This window comes from Apteryx mantelli, chromosome 3, assembly GCF_036417845.1.
Source record: "Apteryx mantelli isolate bAptMan1 chromosome 3, bAptMan1.hap1, whole genome shotgun sequence".
NCBI classification, from domain to species: domain Eukaryota; kingdom Metazoa; phylum Chordata; class Aves; order Apterygiformes; family Apterygidae; genus Apteryx; species Apteryx mantelli.
Window position 1 is genome coordinate 10,630,957 of NC_089980.1, and position 26,513 is coordinate 10,657,469.

Below are 26,513 nucleotides of genomic sequence, written 5' to 3' on the forward strand. Positions count from 1 at the left end.
TATTTGTACTGGAGTTTTGCTACACTTCATTATTACACTGAGCAGAGTTTGGCACTGGGACTAGATTCTCTATCCCTCCTTTCATACACTGGGGTCTTGCAAAGCCTGGCCTCACTGAGGGGCTGTGAGATACGTCTCAATAGTCTCGTGTCTGTCAAGGTTTGAAAGAACCCCCCGGGCCGCTGTAATAGAATAGTGCAGTGCAGTGCAGTGTGATAAGGTCTTACCCTCTCTCACATACCAGTTCTCTTTTCCATTCCTGCCTTGCCCCCACTCAGATCAGGGATGGCTAATACAGAATTACTCTATTAGCTCTTCAGTAGGCAGGAGAAAAGAGTATAGCACAGTGCTGCTGAATCAGCATAAAAGAGATTGCAAATCCAAGCAGAACCTGTATCTTCCACTACCTGTTACACAGACGACATTGTCCTCAAGCATTCCCAAAACAACTTATAGAAGTTCCAAAACCACCAGCTTTTATCTCTGAGTTAGGATTTAATCCTTCAAACACTGAATACATCTCAGTATCTCACAGAAATACTAGCAGATACCTCACAGTTGTTTTTGTCACTTGCTGCATACAAAGCATGTTACACAGAGAACTGAACTATAGCTACATCTGCAACTTCAGGGAAGGAATATAAATAAACCTAATTTTTCATAAAAGACACCAAATACTGAATTGTTTGGGGACAAAATGTATTTCAAAACTAGCTTCAGGACACCATAATTAATGACTGAGATGGGAATTACTACAATCATTTCATACCATCATTTAACATAAAATAGCTGTGTTGAAAGTCTGAGCTGTGCTTGAGATGCTTGCCAAATTGTAGGCTTACACTTATAAAGAAGTTAAACTGGCCACTGCATTTATTGAGAAGAAATTCCTCGCACAAATACCTCTGAGAAGCTACTTTTTGACAGCATCCAGTCCATTAATGAAGGCATAAGGGATTTTCTCCTGAACTCATCCAACAAAGTCAGACAGTCTACTCAAAGGGCAATTTTTTGTACTTTTTCTATTTTTTGCTGTGAAGCGCTGTGGGCTGGTGACTACAGCAGGTAACTCGGAGTGAGAATTCCAGAATATTTCCATCTCTGTGCTACACTGTGTCTTGAGGAACATCACTTAACCACTTTGCCTGCATTCTCCCATCTGCAAAATGACCATGGTGATGCCCCCTTTCTGCACAGGACTTATAAGAATCCTTGTTCAGCAAACAATGTCTGATTGCTGTGCAAATAGGTGGATAAGGGTGGAAAAAGAAGTAGAGTTGATAACACTCAGAACAGCTGTACAGTGAGAGTGATTTCCTTTGCATTGTTACTATTATTATACTACTTTGCGGCTGGATGACATTTTGTGTGCAGCTGTACCCGGTAGGTGCTCTGGTTATAAACAGAGCATGTGCAGTTAGTGAGGGTGGCTTACCTTGCGTTGTCCCGTCTAGTCCCATGAGACACTTCATTGCCCTGATGATTTGCTCTGCTACGGGTGGACACATGGATGTGGCGTACACAGCACTGTGAGAATGAGTTCGTAAAAAGTCCACAAGGTCCTTACACAAGCAAAACAAAGTATGAATGAGCTTTGATGTGGTCAGAAAGCAGATCTCCCTTTTAACTACTGCTGGAGTGAGAACATGCAAAAGGAAAAAGATGTTTCACCATTTATTGGTTTACTTTCTTGGCTGCTACTGTTAGTTAATACATGGCTTGAAGAAACACCTGGCAGATGTAAATACTTTACAAAGTAAGTGGGGCAATTACAGCTGAAACAAAGTTCTCGAACAGATATTTACTTATATGGTGAGACTTATTACAAAGGAGCCAAAATCATTTGAAGACCAATGAACAGCTGCATTTAAATTACTTCTCAGTTCCTCTTTTAGTGGGAATGAAACATAACATACACTAAAATAGTATAGTTTCTCTGGTAGAGGACCTAACTTTAGGAAAAGCAACCTGATTGATATCTATCTTTGGATATTAACCAAATCTGACTATTAGTTTCTTAAAACTGTAACTTCCCATCAGTTTAGCGGGGATAGTCATGTTAGAGTTAGTAGAGCTGCTTGAGCATTTCCTTGTATAACTAAGAGCAAAATCTGTAGTCCTAGCAAAAGCACTGCTGTACTGTAGGCATATCCAAAGTGCCAGTTACTCTTCTGAACCCAGTGATACTGTAGGAAATTAGAGCTTAATTGAGTCTGTCAGTGTTATGACAGGTTATACCTCCTAGTGCAAAATGTCAGAGAGTAGAAGCTACCACACGAAAAGTTGAGTGCAAGTTAAGGTAATGAGGCCTGCTTGAAAATTGCCCTGGATAAAAAATATCACCAGAAGAAAAACAAAGATATTGGCACAAATTATTGCCAAGAAAAAGCTGTATAAAGCTATGCTGTAATTCCAATGCTAATGCTAAAGAATTATGAAACCCTATATAGGCTATGCACCGCTATGATGCAATTGTAATTTGAAGGGTTTAACCAAATAGCCCAGAAGGCTTCTGTACTCTTACTGACGCAGAAGAAACACGGTGCCACTGTGAGTTTTTGCTTGTATCAACTAATGTAGGTTCATTAAGTGTGTTGGGTGAGCTGACACCAAGGCCAGGAAGCCTGATGGAAAGCTTAGTGATATTCGCATGTACAGAAAGGCTGATCCACTTTCATTTATGAAAACTTCCAAGGATTAGATGAAGAATTACTTTAGATCATCTTTTACAGGTCTAGACTTCCTGTAATTTCTAGCTGTATTAGCCACATTGTCTTCTGGTAAAAGTTAAGCCTTCAGATACAGATTCAGGAAGTAAAGGAAACAAAATTGATTCTTGATGCGTTTTGCTAGTCTGTTTTGAGATCTCCAGGCGGAAAAAGTGAAAAGTCACTCAGTGAGAAAGATATGCTTTGTACTTTCTTATATCCCTTTTATTCTACTCAAGTGCTAACTTATTAATGTTATCCTGACAATATCTATATGGGCTGTCTAAAGAGGCTTCCTACTCATCCAACAAACTACTTAAAAAAAGAAATATATTTGGTACTGTATGAATATGGTAAATTATCAGCAACCACTTGATATTTCAGTCAAACCACAAAAACTATGACATTTCACAATGGTGCTGATTATACTTTCTCTTTTTCTACACCTCCAGTTAAAACAAACTCAGCTCTACTTTTTGTTGACATCTATTGCTGACAAGAAGTCATTTTCCTAATGCATGCAGAGCAATTGAGGACACAGACTTTGCTGTTGCAAAAGGCCCTCAGTAAATCCTCTTTCTCCATCTTCCTAAAAAATGCAACTATGACAATCCACCACTGTTTAGGAATTTTATTATCAGTGGATGAAACTGTGGCTTTAATCTCTACACACTGTTTTTGCTCCACACACTGTTATTGCTCCACTCACTGTTTACAAATGTGAAATAAAGTAACACGCAGTCTGCATGCAAATTAATGTAGTGAAGTATATTTATCCAGCCACAAAGTGGCTAAACATTTCCAAGACAAACAACAATCATCAGGGTGGCACAGAAATACCCAACCCAAGCAAATTACATAACACAACATGAGACAAAAATAAGAAAATCTGACTGTTTTATGTGCATTTGGGATCCAGACAAAAATGGTACTATCTTTAGAATAGTGCTCCTATGAAGCAGTCTATATGAAAAGAGATTAAAATATCCCACACAAGATAAGAAGGTACTTTTCCTCCCCTTGATGTTAAGATGTTTGTGTTTACCTTTTTGCCAGCTATGTATCCTCCAGCTGCGCCAAAGCTCTTTGTGAACGTTCCCATTAATACATCGACATCGTCAGGATTCATCCCGAAGTACTCCACAACTCCCCGGCCTGTCGCTCCCACCGCACCGATGCTGTGAGCTTCATCCAAGTAGAGGTAGGCTTTGTATTTCTTTTTCAAGGAGACAATCTCAGGCAGGCGCACGATGGAGCCTTCCATGCTGGGGGCAAGAAGAGCCGTGGTCAAAAATGAGGAGTTCTACAGCCACCTTACTTCTTAAAATACTGACACAAAATTGAGGCATTATGGGCTACGCAGTGACTCAGACTCCATGAAAGACCTGCTGCAAACTCAATTTGCACTAGCAGTTCAAAGAAAAATTGCAAACCCCTCCCTTCGCAGGTGAATATAAAACAGTCAAGTAGTCTTAGAAGTCGAACAGTCAAAAAGAGTTAAAAAGTCCTTGAACATTTGTGAATTTTCAACATCCCAGAAAAGAGAAGGAAGGTACAAAGCGAGGGGGTGACCAGATTACCCAGACTAACATATTACAATTCACTATAAAACAAATATTGCAATGAATTATAAGGAGCTGCTATAATTCACAGCCTGGTCCTTGCTTATCTTGTGTATGTGACTGCAACAATATTTGGGGTAACAACTCTAGAGCAAACTACCCTGGTGCAGAGGCATTATGGTATAACATATGTAGGAGATGGGTCATGATAAAATGCACAGTAGGTGCCATAACTTAAAGTAGCCCCAGTTCTCAGTGCAGACAAAATCAGTGATATGAAAAGGCATACTCTTGCTTTTTGTTGCTCCCCATACGCACTTTTCAGGAAATGCAGCCTGCTACTTAGCACTCCAAAGTAAAAAAGTCTCCATTTTTTTTTCTTTTTATCTTACAGTCACACAGGAGAAAGAAATATTCTGAATTTCTACTAATGGTGTATTGAGATTCCTAGAAAGAAGACAAGATGATAAACCTTTCATATTATTTCATTTCAGTAAGTTAGGTGGCACAGAGGACCTGTTCAGCAAAATGAAAGCCCTGGAGACAAATAAGAAAGGCACTCTAATCCCATAAAGATGAAGTATCAATAGTATTGCTGTGAAGACTATTATGTCTTGAAAACCTTTGTGAAATGAGTAAGGCTATACTTGGACATGCTCTGATGCACACAGTATTCATTTCATAATGAGTTAAACATGTTATTTTCCACTAGCTGTAGTGAACATGTCTTTAAATGCTAAATACTTCCTATCAAACACAAAGTGACTGTGCTCTGTGCTAGGAAAACCAATGTTTTGTGGCTCAGGCCTGCAGCTAAGGTGTATCTGATTGCAAATGCTGTGGGAGTTTCAGGTAAACAGAAATGTCAAGTTTGTTCCCAAATGGCATATACAAAAGAACAGTGCAATCAATACGACTTCTTGACAGCTTTTAGGCTCTGGACCAGCGGCTTTCACAGACTGTGCGATCGGCACTTTGTAGCTGCACTGTGCAGCCGAGATTTGGTATCACAAAAGGGGTAGGTGGTGCTTTTGGCACTTGGGAAATTTCTGACAATTTTAGTCCTTCTTCATCCTTCAGCCTCCTGAGCAAGCTTGGAAACAAGTGGAAATTCTGAGGAACGTGTTTGCCACCTGTCAATGGGCAAGTCTCCACAGTTTTGAAACAACAACATGAGGGATCGGCCTGTGTTGTTTGTACTGGGAGGTTCAGCAAGCCTGACTGCACATCCCCAGAGGCACGTTTTTGGCTGTCAGGTGCCTGCTGGTGAGTCTTGTCCCTCTGTTACGCCAGCCATAGAGGAGGGAGTTGAAGGGAGCATACACTGGCACCGCAGCCTCTCACAGCAAAGTCCCCTGCCTTAGCTGAAGTTGCCGACTAGGTGGGCTTGTGCTGTGAGCCCGAGGGCTGGGCTCTGCCTCTGGCTCCCCCTCCGCTGGGGACAAACCCCTGCAGCAGGCAAGGGGCACTCAGCAGCTGGGGAGAAGCAACTGCAATCAGCGCAGCTGTTTTCTTGATGAATACAAAGGCAGAACCCACAGTCCTCATGTAACCCAGAGTCGAAGCATTCGTCAGTGAAAAAGTATACCAAGCCACTGGGTGCGCTCTGGCCTGCAGGATCCTGCATGTGCTGGAGGACAGCTTTAGGCCACATCTGGACGGCTGGTAGGTCGGCTACGGAGTGGACAGCCAGCAGGGGCTGAGCATGCAAGGAGCACCTCTCCGGAGGACAGTAGCTCTGCCTGTGATCAGGTATGTCACTTTGCACCTTCCACTGTGCAATGTTAGGGCAGATCAGCCAGGCAGAGAAGGAGAATAATAGTTTTTCCACATTTACATGGACATCATTAGGTTTAATGGCTCATGGATTCAGGCAGGAGACACAGTATTTATCTTCAAGAAGACAGAGTAAAAATTGCGAACAGAGAGCTTGATTTGCTGTGTGTGTGTGGAATGGAAGTTAAGTCATTGCTGAAACCCAGAATACATAGAGCTGCTACATGATTATTGTGACGTTTAGATATTAAGAGGATTTAATGAAAATTTTTTCTTGCTACTATGAGTAGGAGATTTCTTTTTGAACTCTAAGCTGTTTAGCATAACAAGGCACTTGCATTCAGTTTCAGTGCTGACTTAGTGCTCTTGAAAGATGCTGCTTGACATAAATCTTATGATCATTGACAGAGATCCTAACATGGCCTTGAAGTGTGCATGAAATGGATACTGTGCTGCTGGTTTAGTGTACATTTTCTGTGCTGCCATTTGAACAGGCCTCAGTCCTCCAGAGGCAGAGATCAGTGCTGTTTCTATGCCTCGTCTCTTCTTAGTCTCTCTTCTGACCCTGGAAGATGGTTTGTGATATGAACACCTCCCTGTCTAGAGTCACTCCAAAATAAAGCTCACTTCACATATTGCCTTGGGTAGCCCAGATGGAAAGTTTACTGAATCCTTCAGTAAATATTGATATGGACTGAGTTTAAACCAGAGAACTACAAGTGAACTGTAATCTCTCTGCCTCAGTCTGGTTGTGTCACTTTTTAGTGACAACAATAAAGCTATTGATCTGTTTCCAGATCTGTTCAAGCACATAGGGCATGTCTAAAGAGCTGGATGCAGATAAACTTAAGCTGGCTCTGCCCAGGCCAGATATTCTTGGTACATGTTATTACATCCTGTCTTTTAGCAGAAGTTATTAGCTTGGTTGTAGGGATGTATGGCTTCTAGGTCACACCTGACCCTCATCTACCTTGTGCAGAGGGCAGACAGAAGAGCTTGCACCAGTCTGCACTCAGTTTGAATCCACTCTCAGACGTGGGCAGATACATTCAGAATTTTGAGATCACAGAATTTTGAGGCCTGATTCAATTCCTACAAAACCACTGAGATTCTTCCCAATGCAGATCATGAATTCTGGAGCCAGGTGCTATGAGAGACAGAAGGCATATACTTGTGCTGGTCACCTCACTTTGAATATAGGCTTGCTCTTGACAGGAGATGGACAGTGTTCACCCAGTTTATTTTGAAACTTCTCAGGAAAGCAGTTTTCTACAACCTGCTATGATACCACATACTATTTTCCACAGTTTCAGTCTTTATTCTCTCAGGAGAACTAATTTACCAATATTCAAACTATTGCCTTCCTCATAATTGCATCACTCAGCTTCTAAATATGCCCTAGAGTACCACGATCTTTTCAACATTTGAAAACCTATCTGTTCTCCTTTCAGGCTATTTTGTACTTAGGAAAATACCTCCTTCCCTCCTGACCTCTTACTACAAAAATATATGCATTATATTTTAATATTTACTTTGGGCATTATTTTCTTATGCAAACCTTGCACATTCAGACAATAGTCTCTATTTTGTGGTTTAGAGCAATAGTTAAAAATAAATCCTTCAACCCTGCCTCAAATACAACCCCATACACTGAAATGATAGAAGTGTTAATCTTTTATGCTGGCTCCTGGCCAAAGACATTAAATATTGTCCCATTCTTTTTCTGAAGTCCAGTCACCTAACCCCAGGAAATAAAAAATAGCCCCGATAAATTTCATATTGGCATTGAATCCTGAGGAACTTCTACTGTACACAAAAAGGCACTGGACAATATCCAACTGATCAGAGAGCTATTTTCTGAGTTGGAAGGAAATATATCTAAATCAAATTAAAAGCAGGGAAAAGCTGGATAAAAAAATCATATGTTTTGATCAGTTTCTGCTGCCCCTTAACTCCTGCCCTGGGCCTTGGCCTATCTGACTCCTGGTAAAAATGTGTGCAAGAAGCAGAAATCTACCAGTAACCATGTAAGAGCACACTAACTGATTAATTCTGAACTGAAAATGGTAGAAGCCAAAGAAAACATTAGCTAGAATTTAAATAACAGAAATATGATTTAACAAGTCAGTTTAATTTGTGCCCTGGACACTGCCAAAACTTGTTCATGCTTTTTGTGCTGAAGATTGATGGCTGGATGGTCTCTCTTAGTTTGGAATGAATATGGAATTTATTTGCTCCTAGGCTAGTTCAAACTGAGAGCCAGCTTTCACTAGTGGTTACATTTACTTCTGATTTTTTTTTTTCTTTTTCAGATGTTAGATACATTAAAAAGCAAACAAACATATACTTCTTGCTAGGCTGGGCCCTTCCCAAGGCAATGGGCCAATTCTGCCTTCAGTTATAACCAAGTGAGATCTGTGGCTTAAGGTTTCAAAACACAAGTCTGATTTTTTGAACCACTTGTGTTGACTAACAGTGGCCCTTTTCAAATTTTGCTGGCTGTTAAGTCTGGACTTATGTGCAGTGTAAACATACCTCTAATGGAAAGAATAGACAAAATATTTTCCATATCATCAATCTTACCATGCTAAGACTATGGTCCCATATAACTTTTTTTTTTTTTTTTTTTTAAGGCAAGCTTAACATTTCTTTTGCATCTCTGGTAAAAAGCATTTCTGAAAAAAATTGCCAAGCCAAACTTGCAGATCAAGATATTTTAACTTGGAGAGTGGTTTTGACCAAGTTATTTAAATTCTGTATTAACTGACACCAAAGCATAACTTCTCCCTAAGTCCTTATAAAAACAAGAAAACAAAAAAACCCAAACTGTTGTAAGAAGAATACATTAACAGCAGTCTACCTCCTCTTAAACCTTCTAGATGAATGTTAATTTACCATCCAGCAAATCTTCAAGAGAACTAACATTAGCCAATATGGGTGTTGGAAAGTCTTAGTCTATTTCAAAATTCATGGGCCAAGAAAGGAAAATATTAGGACGAGAGGAAAGAACACACACAAAAAAGTAAGAGTACTTCTAACAGGATTTCTAATATGCCTTCTCCAGCTTTTCTTTTGCCTATGGAATGTTATTAGCTACTTTTGGATTAGACTACACAGTCTGCAAATCTGTTCCCAGGAGTGGTGACTAAGGTTGTAAGGACAGATCAATTCTGTGCACCTCAAGTTGGTAGTGTCAACAGAGATGCAACCTAGTGGGGTGTGGTGGTATTCTCCCTCAAGTCAGAGCAGACTTGCTTTGCAACCAAACCACAGTCTTCAATTTCTGATCTGCTTAGGCTACGAAAGTAAACAGCAAACCAACCAACTTACCTACTGCTAGGGCTGGTCTCCAGTGAGATATTATTACAGAACTGAGCCTTGCTTTTCTTCTACTTTGTGCCTTTTTACAAGCACAGACACTCAAGTCATGAGTGGTCTTAATATTATTCATCTCTTATTGGGTGAGAGTGATATGAATGAGGTGGAACCAAAGAAATTCAGTACTTGATTCCCTGTCTCTTTGATGTTTCCCGGTAATCAATAGGAGGTGACATACTAAGGCTGAGGTTTTTTTAGGAAATATAAGATGATTAATTAAATTGTCAAATCCCATTGGAAAGCACTGACTTATGGAACTTTAGGTACCACTAATAATTCCTACCAGAAATAAAAAATCCTTTTTAGTGAGGTTCTCTGAGGTTTAGCATATTTTAATTTTGCTTTTCAACGGAAGGACCTGTGATTATTCTGTAAAGTCTTGCTTGCAAGCCAAATGCAAAACAAAAGGAAAACAACCCTCCTTGCCATTTCTACCTCTGGAGATAAAGTTGCAAATGTCACAACTATCTGACAGTAAGTTTGTCCCACTACTTCACCTGATCTATACCTCTGTGTCACCAGTTTACCTTCTCTCTTTCTAGTGGTCGATATCCAGACCAAAGGATTTAAAACTGAACAAAGCTCAGCAGCCACAGAATTTTCTACAGGCCATGTGACATGACAGAAGTTTTTGTCAGTAAAATGTTGGTGGTCCACTTCATTTCTGCATGATCAAAGTCCTTAAATCTGAGTTTTCTTTTAGTTGTGCCAAGCTATGTTTATTTGAAATTTTTTCCTGTTTTTTCTGGTTGAAAGGAGAAGTTCAAACTTCTTTGGATCTGCTGCTGAACTGTTTCACCTCTGAGTGACAGGTGGTTAGATAAGGCTGATTTGTCCTCTTTGCACCAGATGACAAACTTCAGGTAAAAAGAGAGTGCTGATGACTATGAAGTTGTGACAACACGGGATTGTAAAAGATTCATTATGAAAAAAGCTAATCAGCTCAACCGCACTAGCAATCCTCAAGAAAATGGCATAAAATACTGCCATCCAGACTGTTTGTATTTCAGCAACACATGAAATTGTACATGTGTATAGTGTTAAATGCTGCTTTCATAAACCACTTCACACTCTGTAAATGAGTGGTACCCTTCTGTCTGGTGCAAATGTTGCTACTGCTAAACTTATCCTTCTCCCACTCCACCTCTCTCTTGTCACTCCGCTGTAGCCTTGCCTAGGTCTGTACAATAGTTTCTCCTACTTTCTAGATCCCTGCTTCTTCAGTCCTTGCCTCCCTCTTATGATCGCTAACATTCCCTGCTCCATGAGCTCCTGGGACCAACTCCTTGCCCACCTGCCCCAGTTCCAGATGACTAGAATACTTTGTAATTACATGATATTATTAATACCAATAATATTTGACAGATCCTTGAAGATGCCTCTGTCATTCACATTCCTCCAGGGATGGGGGCTACATGAAATACCTGTTAGACCGTGAGTCCATTAGATCCAGCACTAATTATTGGAAAGGTGCTGGTGTCACTTGGCCTGAGTTTAGCTTGAGGTTTTAGTTTCCACTAGCTGGGTAAGAACTGGACATGCAGAGCTTACCTATTAGGAATAGCATAGCTGTCTTTTGATCTGCCAGCGCATAACAAACTTCTGAACTTACTTACTCACTTTGCGAAACTCCTCAATCCTTCTTGCTCCACGAATTTCATCACATCTCTGGCGACATACATGAACTGACGATCTGTCTTACTTTCATAGTACATCCCCCATTCCAAAGGAAAGTGATTTGCTAATCAACATTCAGAACAACAAACAGGATCTAACTGGAGCAAGTTATGCTAGTGCTCAGACTGACCTAATGAAAATCAATGCATTTATAAGATCACTGAGGATGCTATTGTTACCTCCACCGTCATTAAGTTTTCCTTTTGATTCCTAAGTTATTGATAGCTTCACTCAATATATCATTCTGTCCTCAAAAATGATAAAGAATACTCACGTTTCTAAAACAAAAACATACCTGTAAATGCCCTCCACAAGGATGATAATTTTTCTCCAAGCTCTGCGGCTTCGAGGCTGCCCATATATTATTGCATCCTTCAGTAAACTCTCAAGACTCTGCATGTCTTTATTTAAAAATAAGGAAAAGGAGAAAGCAAAAGATTAACATAAAGACTTTTCCAAGGAACTTTCAATTTTCTTCTGGGTGCTATTTTTTTGTATACAGAAAAAGACAACATTAAAAAAATGTATCACAAAGATAAACTTCCTTTGTTAGCAGGCAAGACCCAATAATTGATTTAATTTACTTGAATGCAATCTAGTGACAAGAACAGTTAAAAAAAGCTTTCAATTATGCACCTTATCCAGGAAAGAAAATTCAATTTCTAGAAATTCTTGGCTTACATTTTTATTTAAAGGCAAAATGGAACTCCTTCTGTTAACTACAGAGGTTAATTGTCAGCTGTTGCTGATATGCATAATGTCTCAAGGCTTTTTGAACAGTGAGTTTTTAGTCACTTTCCAGCATCACCAAAGGCTCATAAATAAAATGGACTGCTTCAGCAAAGGTTTGGATCAGGATGCAGAAGCACGTCTGGATAGCAGCAAGAGAAATCTTGTTCTTCTGAAGAAGGAAAGAGAGTGATAGAATGCTAATGAGAGAGGGAGACACAAGTGGGTACACGTACATGGCATGGATACCCTAATTCGGTGCCAAAATGCCTGGCACTGGCATGACTTCAATATAAGAAGGCCTGGAGCAATGTTAGAAATGTAGCTGCTTTCTCAAGAGCTGAGTGTGGATAATCCCATCAGACACTTTAAGGAAAGCCACTGAAGTTTTGAAAAACATAAAAGAAGGAAAAAACCCAGAGAAATATAGAAATAAGGGTCAGATCAAAATGTGGCTCTCACTGTGGAGTTGAAATCTAACCAGCATATTGGTTTCTGAGTGTAATTCTGGTACTTTTCAGGAATCTGGATAGACATTTCAAAATGTTTTCAAAGAAAGTCTTACAGAGATTTCCAATACTCCCAGTATTACTAGAGAACAGATCAAATTGTGGGCTGGGAAAAATTAATGTCATTTTTTTCATTATATAACCTCACCTTTTCAGCAAGATATCTTAATGCAATTATTGTAACTTTCCAAAATAGTACAATGCTAATCTTTAAAATAGAACTCTTCCAGTTAAGAAAATACATCTTACCTATATTAATGTTGACCTACAGTTCAGTTTCCACCCGACTTTCTCAATTGACTGACTTTGCTCAATACTGCCATTTACTAATCTCAATGAAAGATAAATTTCTCAGAAACACCTGTGCCATTCTGTACCTTATAGTGTAATCTCCTGACCTAGCAAAACCTCTCTATAACTTACAAAGCACAACACATGCACCATAATTTGCGGCTTAATTCAACTGCACAATCATTGGTGCAGCTGGATGAGGTCCGAGATAGAAGTATGAAAAATGCAATGCACACAGCACAGTTTCCACTAGATGGCAGTCAAGGAAATAAAAGTTCCCCAGTGCTTTAAAAGGCATTTATACATCAGCTGACAGTTTGCAGCACTTGCATATTTCATAATAGAGAGCTGCTCACCTTCCCTTTTGTTTCCAATAGATAATACTCAGAAATCATTTACAGTTCTGAGAATTAAAGGACTCCATAGGATGACAGAAAGCTCACGCGTTACAAAAATGGGGGAAGATTTTCAGGCACACAAAGTGGAATTTAGGCTTTCTCTTTTCTCCACTGAATTTAACTGGGTCTTGGTCACCTATATCTTGTTGGGACTTTTGAAACTCTCCTCTGAAGCATACAGGGTCTTTCAAGTCAGTGCTCTGTCTATACGTCAGTCCTGACTGATGCTAGACTTCGGGAAAGCCAGTTTGCCCAAACCTCAGAGCTGAAATCATGGCTTGAACGTTCAATTGTTCTAACATACATCCACATGGAAAGAAAGGAAAGGAAAGAGGGGAGGACAAAGAGGAGGATGAGATGTATAAACTTTGTTTTAAAGAGCTAATTTGGAAAATACATGGATGTGAATAGCTCCTCTGTCCAAACTAGTGTGGAATGAGAGACTGCAGACAGGGAAGAACCTCTCTGCAGCATGAGCTTGCCTAACTTTACGTATCACATAGTCCTGCTGGAGTCCTGGCTAAGGATGTGTGTTTGCAGAACCAGGGCTATCTCACTTTGCTTTCGATATCTCATTCTGAAAAACGTGTGTATCTGTCCCTTTCTTAATCCTGTAACAGCCAACACATACTTTGTTAAGGGGCAGAGAAATTTTACTGCCCCTTTTACTCTGTGCTTGTAGTGTCTCATTTGGAAAGGGGAAATTGGAAGGAGAAGAAAATCTATTACCTTTAATCTTCTTAAAGAAGACTTCTCCTGTTACTCAGGCAAAATAAAGATGCAGTGCTCTCTATGTGCATGTGCTTGGACTTTCCAGACAGCAGGCTATATTGAATGCCAAGAAATAAAGAAAACAGTACCTCCCCAGCTAACCTTCTAATATCAAATTATTTGCCTATTAAATATAGTTAGACTGTAAAATACTGTGGTAGGGATGGGTTGCACAAGTCCATCTTGAATAACCAGTTATGGGGAAAATAACTGTGCTCTCTCGTTTGACCATGACTAGCCTGGGATCCTCAGTGGTAGAGTCTAACAGCCGTTCACTGGGCCCAGGAGGTGGTGGTAGGAATTTCACTTCATTAATTAGTCAAAGCACAACCGAATCTAACCTTGCCTCAGTTTCCACCTGCTACCTGTGGCATATTGTCTACATATGAACAATAAGGTTTCTGAAGCAGTAACTGTGGGTTGCTTGGGTTTTTTAGAATTCAATACAGCGAGGATATACAAAATCCTCATTTGGGATCCTTCAGAGTTACTACAACAGAAACAGTAACAACAACAACTCCTGCCACTGGTTCTTGAGGCAAGTCTGGACCTGGGCAGGTGGCAGTGTGTTGTGTTGCCTCCAGGGCAGGTGAAGCCCAGGCTCCTGCAGGGTGCCCCTGCCCTCTCCCAGGCATGCTCTGCGCCTCCTCCTGGGACACACTGTCTCCACCCCTTATCCACTCATCCCTATATTATAGTGCTGGAGATGTCATCACCATTCCTCTGTGTGGGCTGAAAACCTCCTGCATGATGTCAGCCGAATCCTTTGTAATTAAAATAAAAAGGCCCCTACTATCCTTAGCACGTTCTCCTTTCCTTCCCCTTGTGTTCGCCGCTCTTGCTTTCAGTTTCTCCCACTTCACGCTCTCGTACAAGTTCACACACAGTCTGTGGCTGGAATGAGCCACTATTTTTAAACACATCTTGAAAATCCTGCCCTCCTTCCCCCATGTTTTCCTGCCATTCCAAGAACTGGGAAACTACAGTCATTTTTAGCATTAGACTAGCAAGTGAATGTCTGATAATCACAACACCTCCCTAATTAGCCTTGGCTATTGCAAAGGGGAAGGGGAGAAATGCTGTATTCCCGTGTGGGCCCGTTGCCTGCCCCTTCTCAGCCTCCCATGCAAAGAGCTCCCTTGCGCTGCAGTGCATCTTCTGCAGCGTCCGGCCCCTCCTCTCTCACTGTAGCTTTCCCAGGCTCTGTCCTTGCTGGGGTGACTTGAGTGCCTCCCTCCGATGCTATCCTTCCTTGCAGATCTCTAAAGCAACAGCAAAGAGAAACCACCGCAAGGCTTTTTTGTTGGACTAAACAGTACCTATAGGATTTTAAATAGCAGTTTTCATTCTAGTAGAAACTAGTCTTTGAAAAGTCCCTGACTGTTGGCACAGCTCTGAACAGCAAGAGAGTACTTGGAGTTGTTTCTCTGAAATCACGGCATTGATTATCTTTCTTTGGAATGGGGCAGGGGGTGCTTACTCCAGCCACAGTAACAGGCTTAGGCTTCCCTCTCTGCCCCTCAGTAAATACTGAGCCCTGTGAAAGTGAAGAGCCCTCAATTCAGGACAACTTCCTACTCACACTTAGCAAGTCAAACGGCTTTTTCAAATCAGAGAGGTCAAATGCAGACACAGCATGCTAGGAGCAGGATATACCAGTCTTCTCCCTGCATCAGCGTCTGTATGCATCACAGGAAAATACATGCCAAACTGGATTAAACTGTGGTCCATCTATCCAGTGCAGTGATCTTGTCTCTGATAGTGGCCAGAGGCTTCAAAGAAGAAAAAACCTTAGTGGGTAATGTGCCTTTCATCGCGCTCTGTAATAGCTAGTACAGTGCCCTCCCTTCTTAAATTCAAGGGCCACTTAAACCTCTGGGGGGAAAAAGAAAAAAAAAAAAAAAAAGGAACAACCTTGTACTAAGTTACTGCAAAAGCTCATTTGCAACCAAAGAAAAGTTTGGCTAATTTTCACTTGTTCATTTACTCCTTTTGTTTTTCCCCATTTTATCTGTTTGCTTGCTTACAGCCATGCAAATGCAGTTTTCCACTTTTCTTTTCTTTCTTTCTTTTTTTTTTCTGGAGTATATATTTGCACTGAAATCTGATGACCTTCTACTGGCCTAAAATTTCTTTCAGTGTTAACTACAACAGCTCCAGATAGCTGTGTTTTCTCTTTCTATATGTGTGTCCTCATGGCACACGCATATGAACTCCAAAGCAATAATTTGGCTGAGCAGATTGAGAAATGCCAGAGTTGGATTAACATAAATTCACATCTGTTGTCCATGCAGGAGAATATATTTTGTTCGGAAACCTGAACAGCTCACACCTGCCTGACACAGATCTGTCATCAATCAGCTGATTTGTGAGAACACCCCAAAATCCCTTACTGTCTTTCACAACGCTCTGACAAGGTGCATAAGGAGGAGTTAGGTATGTATTACACTGATCCCCAATTTTTAAATGTGGATTCAAGCACCAGATTAGAGACCAGATTTTCATCTAACCGAGGTGCTTGGTTGTGCTTTGCAATTGCCTGTCTTCTTCATACTATCACATACTCTGCATGTTGAAACGCCCTTGCAATGAAGAGAACTGGAATTTTTTTTTTACCACACAGCCTGATTTCTGTGAATATCCATGACATTCTCACAAACTGCTTATGCAATTACAAATCTAAACCTGAAAATGCGACTGCAATTTACTTGTTTGAGCTTACATAGGAAAAATGCAGTAGAACTAGGATGAATAAACAAATCTCAAGCCTTGACAGCATCCTCTTATACGGGCTAAAATGAACAGCATTCACCTGGATGTAGTTAGAAGCACATCTGTCCACTGAATGAACAGATAGGCTCTCATCCAACACCAGTACAAGACCCAGAACTGCTGTGAGAGAAAACCCCTGATAAAATCACAGGCTGATTAATGGATAGCTATTTGGTTTTACTTTTCATGTTTTATTAAAAGGTTAAAGGGATTTTGGATAATATTTAACCAAGAAGAAGGTCAGAGGTTCTGAAAAAGTGCTTTAAAGTATGTGACATTAGCAAAAGATTGTCTTAAACATAAAATGGGATGGGTGATAAGTCAGTCTCTTCCTGGGCTACAATATTCACTGTTCAAATTCCCACTGCTGCAGGTAATAAAGGCAGCAGAGACTGTATCCCCAATATACTTGAAAGGGCCTGAGACCCCTTGTGGGTCACTTGAGGAGGGTGGGAGATGCTCTCTGGAGTCCAGACCTGGTGGGTAACACCAGACACCTGGCACAATCTAGCAAAATGCTGTGCCACTACCGCCACTGTGGTGGGGAGAAGTTTTAGTCTCCCTTCCTCTTGCTACCCCCCACCAACTGTTGGGCCATGTTGCTATCACCATCACATTTCAAGTGCAGAAGTGCAGATCCTTCCTCACTCCCTCAAAAATCACTGCACAGGAAATGGCAACTGGAATGGTGCCCACACCATAGCAGGGGAGAAGACAGGCAGACGTTTTATGGGCAAGTCAGAACTGTTCTAGCCCACTAAAAATAGTAGCGCATAAATTTAGGACTGATTCATATTTTCACCAAGCAATTTTACTTAGGTCCACACTCATGTTTGGGGTTTTGAAAACAGGCCTGAGTCAATCTACTACTGCAGGAACCACAATCTGTAATCCCTATTTATGAACCTGACAAATTCCATCTTAAATCTAGTCAGATTTAAAGCTCTTACCACTGGGTTAAGAAATCTTGCAGACTGTTCTAAAGACAGAATTACTTGAGCCCCCAAGGAGCAGGCAGAAGGGCCCAGCAGCAGAATGCTCAGTGCTGGTAAGAAATAAAAGAAAAAGAAACTGCATGCAAGAATGCTTATTTTTAAGCCATGAGCTTCCTAGTCACATGGCAGGTGACTGCAAGATCTCCTCTGTACCTCAGCTCATTTCACTGGCAACAAGCTAAATGACATTCAGTGAGACTGAAAAAGGCTGGGTGATGTGCAAGAGAAAGATTTTAGAAGACCACGTTTCACTTCTTGCAGTGCAAATATCAGGAAGATGGTATAGGGCAGATTTCAGTCATTACAATGACTATCTTCAGGAAACAGAAAAGCTGTGATTCACAAACGGGCCTCACTTGGCTACTTGGCTTTTTCTGAGTGCTGTGCCACCAGCTGTTAGCTGAAACTAGGCCAGGTATGTTTACATGTGCTTCAGCTATAGACCATGTGTATTCTTGGAGAGGTACATTTCACTTCACCTACAATGAAAGATCATGGTGCAAATCAGGACTGACTCTACAAGCAGGCAACCTACAGATTTTAATTGTGATCCCTTTCAAAAAAGAAAATATTGCCTTAACTGCATTTAAGTGGGTGCTCAAGACTACACCCACACAGCAGAGTGGGGGTCACTGGAACAGAAAATGTCCCTTAGAGGTTTAACACCCTGTGGCCTACTGGGGCTACCCTGGCAGGGTGAAGACTAGCAACACTACTAAGGAGAACCCACAGGAAGGGAATGCTCCATTCAGTAGTTTTTGGTTATAGGACTGAACTGGAGGATTTTCCTAAATTTCTCTCACATGGGTGACCTGTGGGTGTGTCTGTGTGCTTCTCTCAACCCCAGCCTGTAAATTCCAGTCTCCTGTTTACGAGAAAAGGTTTGTTCACCAGCAGTCAGGTACATTCCTATATCTGAATTAAATGGACTCACAGGTCCACAGCTCCTTTTTGCTCTATCATTCACCTTAAGGCTTGAAAACCTTCTCATGCAACTTAATTGTGTTTCTCAGAAAGAAGAAACATCTAAATACCTGTTATTTTACTTGGGAGAAGCATAGATGTCTAACAATTTTGTCAATTTTAGGAAAACTATTCAGATTTTTCTGTGAAAAGTGTAATAACTAGGACAGCCACCCATTTATTAAAAATAAATTCCCTTAACTTTTGTAAGAATAAGAATATTATACATCACTAAGGTGATTCATAATAGGGATTATTTACTAATGAAATAAGTATAATTATTTACTTTTCCATTATGACAAATAGATCCAATATTACAGATTATATGCTTTGAAATAAAATAAAATAATTTTACATTCTTACAGAATTAGTTACAGAAAACACTTTGAAGGATGGATAGGCAGCAGTAATAGTTTTAAAATGGCAAATTTTCCTCTCTTGTTCTATGATAAAATTTTCACAGAAAAGTTTCCCTATAATTTTTTCTGAAAATAATTTTTCCATTTGAGGGAAAAAAAAGGGAGGTGAGAGAGATTTACAATGTCAAACTTGTTAGGAAAGAGGCTAGGCCTCCTTTCCTAGGAGGTCTAGAACACCCTGTGCATTTTTTTGAATATTCAGGAAGCAGTTGGTTCAGAAAATATCTCATTGCTTCACTAAATCATTACATAATTATTCTTCCTCATTTTGATAACCATTTATAGTAACTTCAACAAACATTATTCACACCTCACCCTTCTCTCAGTGCACCTTCTATACATAAGTAACCAAGGAAGTCACAGCCAAACATTCTAGGCAGTTTTATCAAGGGTATTACACTGCATTTCAAAAGAGGATGATGTAAGCAACAAGGAGCATGGAACGAACCTGGTTTCTCAAACTGCATTCTGATAGCAAAAAAGTTAACTCCGAAATCTGCTGGCCAATTTGAATTTATTTTTTGAGTATACTACCCAGACAGCATGTCTGAGTCACGAGTGGCAGTAACGCCTGGCATCTCTTCTACAGTGTTTTGTATAGGGCAATACTGGGTCAAAGAGTATGTGTGTAACTTGGCACAGCTCCCAAGGAGATGAGCCAACTCATGCCAGCAGACAGCTTGGCTCCATATTTATATGTAAGAATAAATTGCATATTAAGCCCTAATCCGTCTGGGAACAGGACTTGGTTTTACTCATTGTTTCCTTTCTTTGCACCTTTCTGGAGAATTGTTCCAACCACTCATCAAAATGCCCTAACCAAGCCTTTGACACAGTAATGCTCTGACTGGAGGTAGGGGCCATGCTCTGTAAAGGATCATTGATTTAATTTTATGAAATGACACGCGTTGATTCCCTCTTCTTGGAAGTGAGGTGGTATTGCCAGAATGCAGAAGAGGGTTTCAGAAAGTAAGACAGCACACATTACTACCTGATGCTGAAATTAGTGCTTATTAAAGATTTTGCAGTGGCAACTCCAGGTGCGAAGTTTTCTGTACCTCCACAGGGACAATACAACATAAGGAACCTTCCCTTTGCATCAAGCAGTATAACATAGATAATAACTTACTTCCCCTGTTCGTAAGCATGACCAGCACTAACAGAATCTGACATTTTGGGCACGTGTGTGTGCCTGTATATGTGCTATATCTCCACACATTAGCAAGGAGGATAATCTGGTAGCAACATAGCTCCAAACTAGCAAAGCAAACAAGCACCTGCCTAATTGGAAAGAGAAGAATCCTCTTAACACAAGTTGGTAGTTTAGGTCATGTGTCCTTAATTTTTTGCTATATAGTCTTGTATTACACTATTCTCAGATCCTTAGAGAAGAATGCTGTCTGCTTGGTTTTGGGTGAAACAGTGTGCATCCTACAAAGGCAGTGATGCTGGATAACCATAACCACTGCTATCCTTTCCCAACATACAACCTATTTTCTCCAAAGCAAACAGCACATAAATGTATTTCCATACATGTGATTTTGAGAGCTTCAAAACAACAATTTCTCTTTGCTGATGGCAGGTGACAACTGTACCTGAAATGGATTACATAACTTGGCTGTGCTTGCAGATTTGGACTAGGCCTATCTGAAGGACTTTCTGGTTGTCTTCCACAAGTGCTACAGTGTGGCACCCTCTGAGGTCTGCTTCAAGTGAGCCAAGGTCATGCTCTGTAGTGCCAGTCATGCTACACTTCAGGGGGTCATGAGCAGTGAAGTGCCTTGGATGAAAGATGGTCCATTAACTGTGAATGGTCAATGAAGAACATACAAAAAATCTTACTGGTCAGACCAAGGTCCATGAGGCCCAGTATTCTGCCTCTGATGGTGGCAATAGGAGATCTATTTAGCATGCTATTTTGCCTAGCCACTTCCTATGGTCTGTTCCTCTCAAACTTCACAATTATCCTCAACTGTCATTCTAGAGATGTTAGAAGGCACATCCTTGATTATTTCTTTCAATATCCACTTATGAACTTGTCTGCCCCTGAATTTATCTGATCTCTTTTGAACCTACTTGTCTGACTCCACAACCTTCTGTAGCAGCAGCTTTCAGAAGTTCCCTACCTGCTGTATGAAGAAATACATTTTTAAAATCTGCTTAAAATGACCTTCTACAGGCTTCACTAAGCACTTCCTAGTTCTACTACTTGTCATTAGACAAGGAAATTGTGGTGATATGTAACTCATGGGTGTGATTAAAGAAATACTTACAGGAACTTCCTAGCCATGGAACTACCATACAGAGAGGCTCACAGTGGGCTGAGAAAAAGAGCATAAATGTGTGAAGCTTCTTTGTATGAAGTGCTCTGTAAGTGCAACTCATATATATATATATATATATATATATATATAAAGATAAATATAGAAGTATCAGAGTATATATATATTATGTATACATTATGTGTATATGTGTATATATGTATATATATATTTATGTATATAATTGTGTGTGTGTGTGTATATTTTTTACATATATATACACATACACATAATTCAAGGCCTACAAATTTGTGATGACAAAAGCTAACACTCAAATTCCATACAATATTTCCATATGTTTCCACAGTTTCATTGTGAAAATTAGTTAAAGTAGTGTCTCAGAAATGGCAGAGAAGACTGACTTTGGCAAATCAGATCTCTAATCTAGAAAACTGAGTTTTTCTATAGTAACCTTAATGGGCTTCCACTAATGTTTGCTGAGGTACTTAAAAGGATTGCCTAAGTTTTCCAATGCTAGATTGGTGCTTGCTGGATTAGGTCACTATTATTTTTAGGTTCATGCAATATTTACACAGACCATCAGTTTTTATTTAGCATAAGCCCAAGCAGAGACTGATTAGGTATCAGCTTCTTGGGAATGGAATGAAATATTGGCAGATGGTTAGAGTTTGCATTCCTTAAAGTGAGTATCACAGCCCAAAGCAATGTCTTCTCTGCTTCCCTAGGAGTTGAGAGTAATACATTCCTCAAAGTGGAATGGTCTTTGAAACACTGTGGGAAACAGTGCAAGCCAGCTGGGCTGCACACAGTGCTAAATGGGTGGAGAGACTGAGAACATTTGGATTTGGGTAGTGAGAGGCCATCCTGCAAGGTGTAATGCAAATCTAAGTTTAAGTGGGATAAGGCACTGAACAATCTAAGGAATTGTTGAGAGAACACTGGTATAGAAGCCATGCCCAGCCTATCTAGATTGTGAAAATGGACCAAGTTTGCATATGTTATGGGCCAATCTATGAACAATTACTTTTGTAAAAATGTTCTGGTTCACATGATCCTTAATTCTTGAGTGATCTTCAGAAATTGCTTCTTGTCCAGTTATGAATAGATATGAATTATAATAATGTTTTCTATTAATTACATTTATAGTATACCTTTCATTCCAAGGGATCCTTAGGCCTTTTATAACACATACCTAATTCATTTTTGCTCACCTCAGGGCTGAGCACAACACTTAGAAAGCAGGGATTGTATTAGCTATTAGCAAAGGTGATCAGACCTCTTCTCTCATTCCTTACCACTTATCCAGCTTCTTAACCTCTGCTGCATTCACTGCCTATCCCTCCTGCAATCACTGCCTGGTGGCAGTAGTGGGGATGAAAATGGCAAGTGCAATGGGGAATAAAGGCAAGAAAAAGGGCAAACAAGCTCTAATCATCAAAGCCAGTCATAATGTCTGTGACTGTGACCACAGCAACATTAACTAAATAAAAGTTAAAAAGCATGAGCATTTAAGGGATAATTACGTGGTTTACAAAGTTAATGTGTGGTATTAACATGATTTCTACACTAAAATGATACTTTGAAGAGTATTTGCGATGATGCTGTTATTATTACCATCTGCATATTTGGTAAAACCCCTAGGAGTTCAGGGTAGCAATTTCAAAGGGATGCCACATGTGTGTAACTGTGGTAGCATTGAACCTGCTAGAAACAGAGGCAGGAAGTGTGGAGCATTTCTGATAAATCACAGTTTGTGTATGTTATTCTAAGTATGTTTGTATGTATTTTGGTTAAAGTGACAAAAAAACCAAAACCTTTTCAGCAGCACACAATCATTCAGCATGTCAAAAAGACAGCAACAAGGTGTAGACCCCAGGTTTTGAAAATTAAGGTCCAACCTGATGACCCAGATCATGCACAAGAGTAATTATCTTACATAGCTAATTGTTTCCCCTTAGAAATCACTTGTAATATGAACAGTTAAATCCTTCTGCCTGGATAAAAGCATTATCTGGGAACTGACAGCACAGCATGCATTGCAGAGAAGCACTCTTGCCTTGGAGGTACAAACATCTCTGTCACTAAATATTTCCAACTTCAATACTTACTATTATGCTTGAAGATTCTAATAGTAGCACCTGAAAGCCTTGCACCAAGAACGAGAGAAGCGTGGTTCAACTCATCACTTAAAATGAGGCAGCCCTGTGGAGAAGGAGTACAGTAAGGATCTGCATGAGTTGTGAGGCTGTCCACAAGTCTGCATGTGCGTGTGCACAGACATTGTACCAATTAAGCTGTAAGTTTTAAAGGTGAATTAGAATTTCTGCCACCTCTCTGGGGATGCCAGAACTCTACGGCGAGGGCAGACAAACTGTGGTATTGGATTCCCAGAAATTCCTGGGAGGTGTGAGGGGACCAAATATTTCCTACAACTAGGAAATTTCTGTCACATGGCCTTAACTTTGGTCTTCCATTTGCAAGACCAGCCAGCTTTCAAGGCTAGCCAAAGGTCCATTTATCAGGAATAATACGATTGTGTTTCCTCTTTTCTGAAAGTGTTATAAAAATATCCTAATCATCCTCTTTCATCACAAGCATCTGGGCAATTATTCCTGCTCAATCTCTGTGCAAATAGGGAAAGAATCAGCCCAAAATACTTCATCCCACAACACCTGTGACATAGGAGGCAACATTTGTTCACTCTTTAGGGGAAAGTGACTTGGTTAAGAGAAGCCATATAACCATATCACTGATCCTTAAATAGATGCCAGATATGTGTCATAGCAATACCCAGAGATAGAGAATGATGAAAGAGCATAGCCAGGGCCATGAGGTCATCAGCCTTATGACTCAGGGGTTCCTGAGTTTTATGCCTAGATCAAGCCTTTCCATTTAATGTGTGGACAGACTACTGCAACAGTTGTTAGAACAATTGATTTTTTAAAATCGTTTTAGGTGTTCCTTAAGGAAGTACTCACCTTCCCAACAAGGGCTGGAATATTCATAGAGTTAGTTGCAAAGCCCATGCCAAACACCATGGCATCTTCCACACCAAGGAACCTGGCCACTAGTTTCTCCAGTTCTATGTGCTTGTCCAGAGTGCCTGCAGAAGTAAGCACAGGCAATCTTAAAACTCATTAGACTGTAAAAGTTATTAATTCTAAGAATACAAAGCATACAAAAGAACAAGCCAGAAGCGTGCCATTAAATTAGATGGAACTTTTAGATCTGATGAAGGTTTTGCTCTTGTATATGTGGCATAAACTGGAAAATGGAAGAATGCAAACCAGCTATAATCTATGATAACAAATACTGCTGCTCTTAAGGTAGCAAAGCAGTTTCTGTGACAGTTTCCTTTTCACACGATAACAGTTTTTGATCTAGTTTATCCTGAAGATTCATTTTTATTTGTTTGTTTTTGCTAACATGGAAAATATACCTCCTTTTTATAGGAAATTTAGGACAAACACCTTAGACATTCTTGAGTTCTCTCTGGATGAGAGAGAAAGCAAAAAACAACAAAAAAAATATCTCCCATTTTTCCCTGGGTGCTTCTGTGCATATGCGTACAAAATCCTTAATTATGTTTTTATATGTATAGACAAATGAAAGTTTCTACTTCAGAAGTCAAAAGCTATGCTGCTCTAATAAGTGATGATAACTCTCTTTCCTCCCTCTTAGTAATCAAACATAAATGCCAAGACAGCACTAGAGAGGCTTTCTTATTGCATCTCACTTATCTAATACTAAGTCCTGCAGGCTCCAAACCAATAATGTGCTCCAGTTGTCCAAAAACAATAGTGTCTTTCTCCAGCAGCTTACAACTGAATACGACCAAAACACAAAAGGGAAAAAGAAAAGAGTGGTGTTAAGAGGATGAGATAACAAATAACTTTGAACGGTAATGAATCATCTCAGCTTGCCAGCTGTCTAGCCTTTGGTGGCCTGGCTGTGTACTGGAGGTACCAAGGCAGAAGGAATTCTTACAGGATGATCTGCGGGAAAGAGAGTGGCCTGTGGATTCTGATAGAGCATTTCCCCTGGGAACAAGGCCGCGAGCAGGAAACAGAAGAAGAATTCATATAGCAAACATCTCATCTCGCTTGTGAGGCAGGAATTGATGTCACAATAAAATAAGCGAAGTGAATTAGTGAAGGGCATTATATTGATGGGAATGAGAAATCTGTTTGTTGTGGTGGACAAAGGGCAGAAGAATGGAGGGAAAACAGAAGCTTGGCTATGCTGTCTTGACAAGAGCAATGAGTCAGGAAGGTGATCTTATCTTCCTCACAGAGGGAGGCTCATTAAAAGCAAATCCAAATAAAAATGGTAGCAGTATGATTTGAACAACAACACTAATTCAGCTGGTTGCAGTGAGGTAGCATTTTCATTACTTTTTCTCATTAAATATACAAAGTGGTTTGTAAGAATAGCATTCACTTGGAAATAGAACTGAAAAATACCACCCAGGCAGGCAACTGTCCAACAGCCAGGGAGATAAGGAGCAAGGATCACCTGGCTACTGGAAAAACCTGGATTACATGGACACTGGAGAACAGTGATGCAGTGATTTTGCCCAGAGGCTCTGCTAGACCTGAGCTGACTCCTGCAGAGTTTCATGAGTGTCTCTGCACTGCCTACATATATCCTGAATTCTGCAACTCTGCATGTCACATTAGATGATACAACAAGCACATTGAGTTGGGTTGTCTCTGGTACTATGCTCCTGCTAAGAAGACCTCCTGACGTGTTAGGTGACATGATTTAGAAAAATGTGAGTGTCTCTGCAGAACCTGCAGTAGGATGTGAGCTGACTCTGTATGAAGCTCTTTAAGGATGGCTACTCCTTGCACTTGCAGCTCCAAAGACACACAGCCAGCTCAGATCCTCAGCTCTTAGTAGCTAAGCTCCATGAAATACAGAAACATATGATGTTTCAGAGTTGAGCTGCTCACTGGAGAGGTCACAGACATAAATGTATGAAGCTCTATGTCTTAGCTTGTGAGCCCAGTCAGTCTCAAGCTATCCTTATGATTATCTCTGTATTTTTGCATTTTTGGCCTGGTTAGTCTTCCACCTGGTTACAGCACTCATGGGTAACTGTGGATTCCAGCATGGTCAGCTGCCCTAGTGTTCCTTACAGGTGTGTTTTGTCACTTTAGTACTATGGACACACAAACAGAAGATGAAATCTGAAATGGAAACTTGAAGCCAGCCACACTATGGTTAGAGCATGAATTAGGAGTAGGCTGGGCATGGGAAAAAATGAGAGACAAGCAGGGT

At 40.3% G+C, this 26,513-nt stretch overlaps 1 protein-coding gene across 2 annotated transcripts in view; it reads right to left on the minus strand.

The window, feature by feature from the left end:
* Positions 1-26,513, minus strand: part of SPTLC3 (serine palmitoyltransferase long chain base subunit 3) — a 90,472-nt gene that overhangs the window by 17,418 nt on the left and 46,541 nt on the right. For both annotated transcript variants that reach the window (XM_067294654.1, XM_067294655.1), the window contains exons 5-9: positions 24,209-24,333; positions 23,339-23,432; positions 11,397-11,502; positions 3,754-3,973; positions 1,436-1,562 (exon numbers count right to left, since the gene is read on the minus strand). In XM_067294654.1, coding sequence (XP_067150755.1) covers positions 1,436-1,562; positions 3,754-3,973; positions 11,397-11,502; positions 23,339-23,432; positions 24,209-24,333 — 672 coding nt within the window. The remainder of the gene's footprint in view (positions 1-1,435; positions 1,563-3,753; positions 3,974-11,396; positions 11,503-23,338; positions 23,433-24,208; positions 24,334-26,513) is intronic.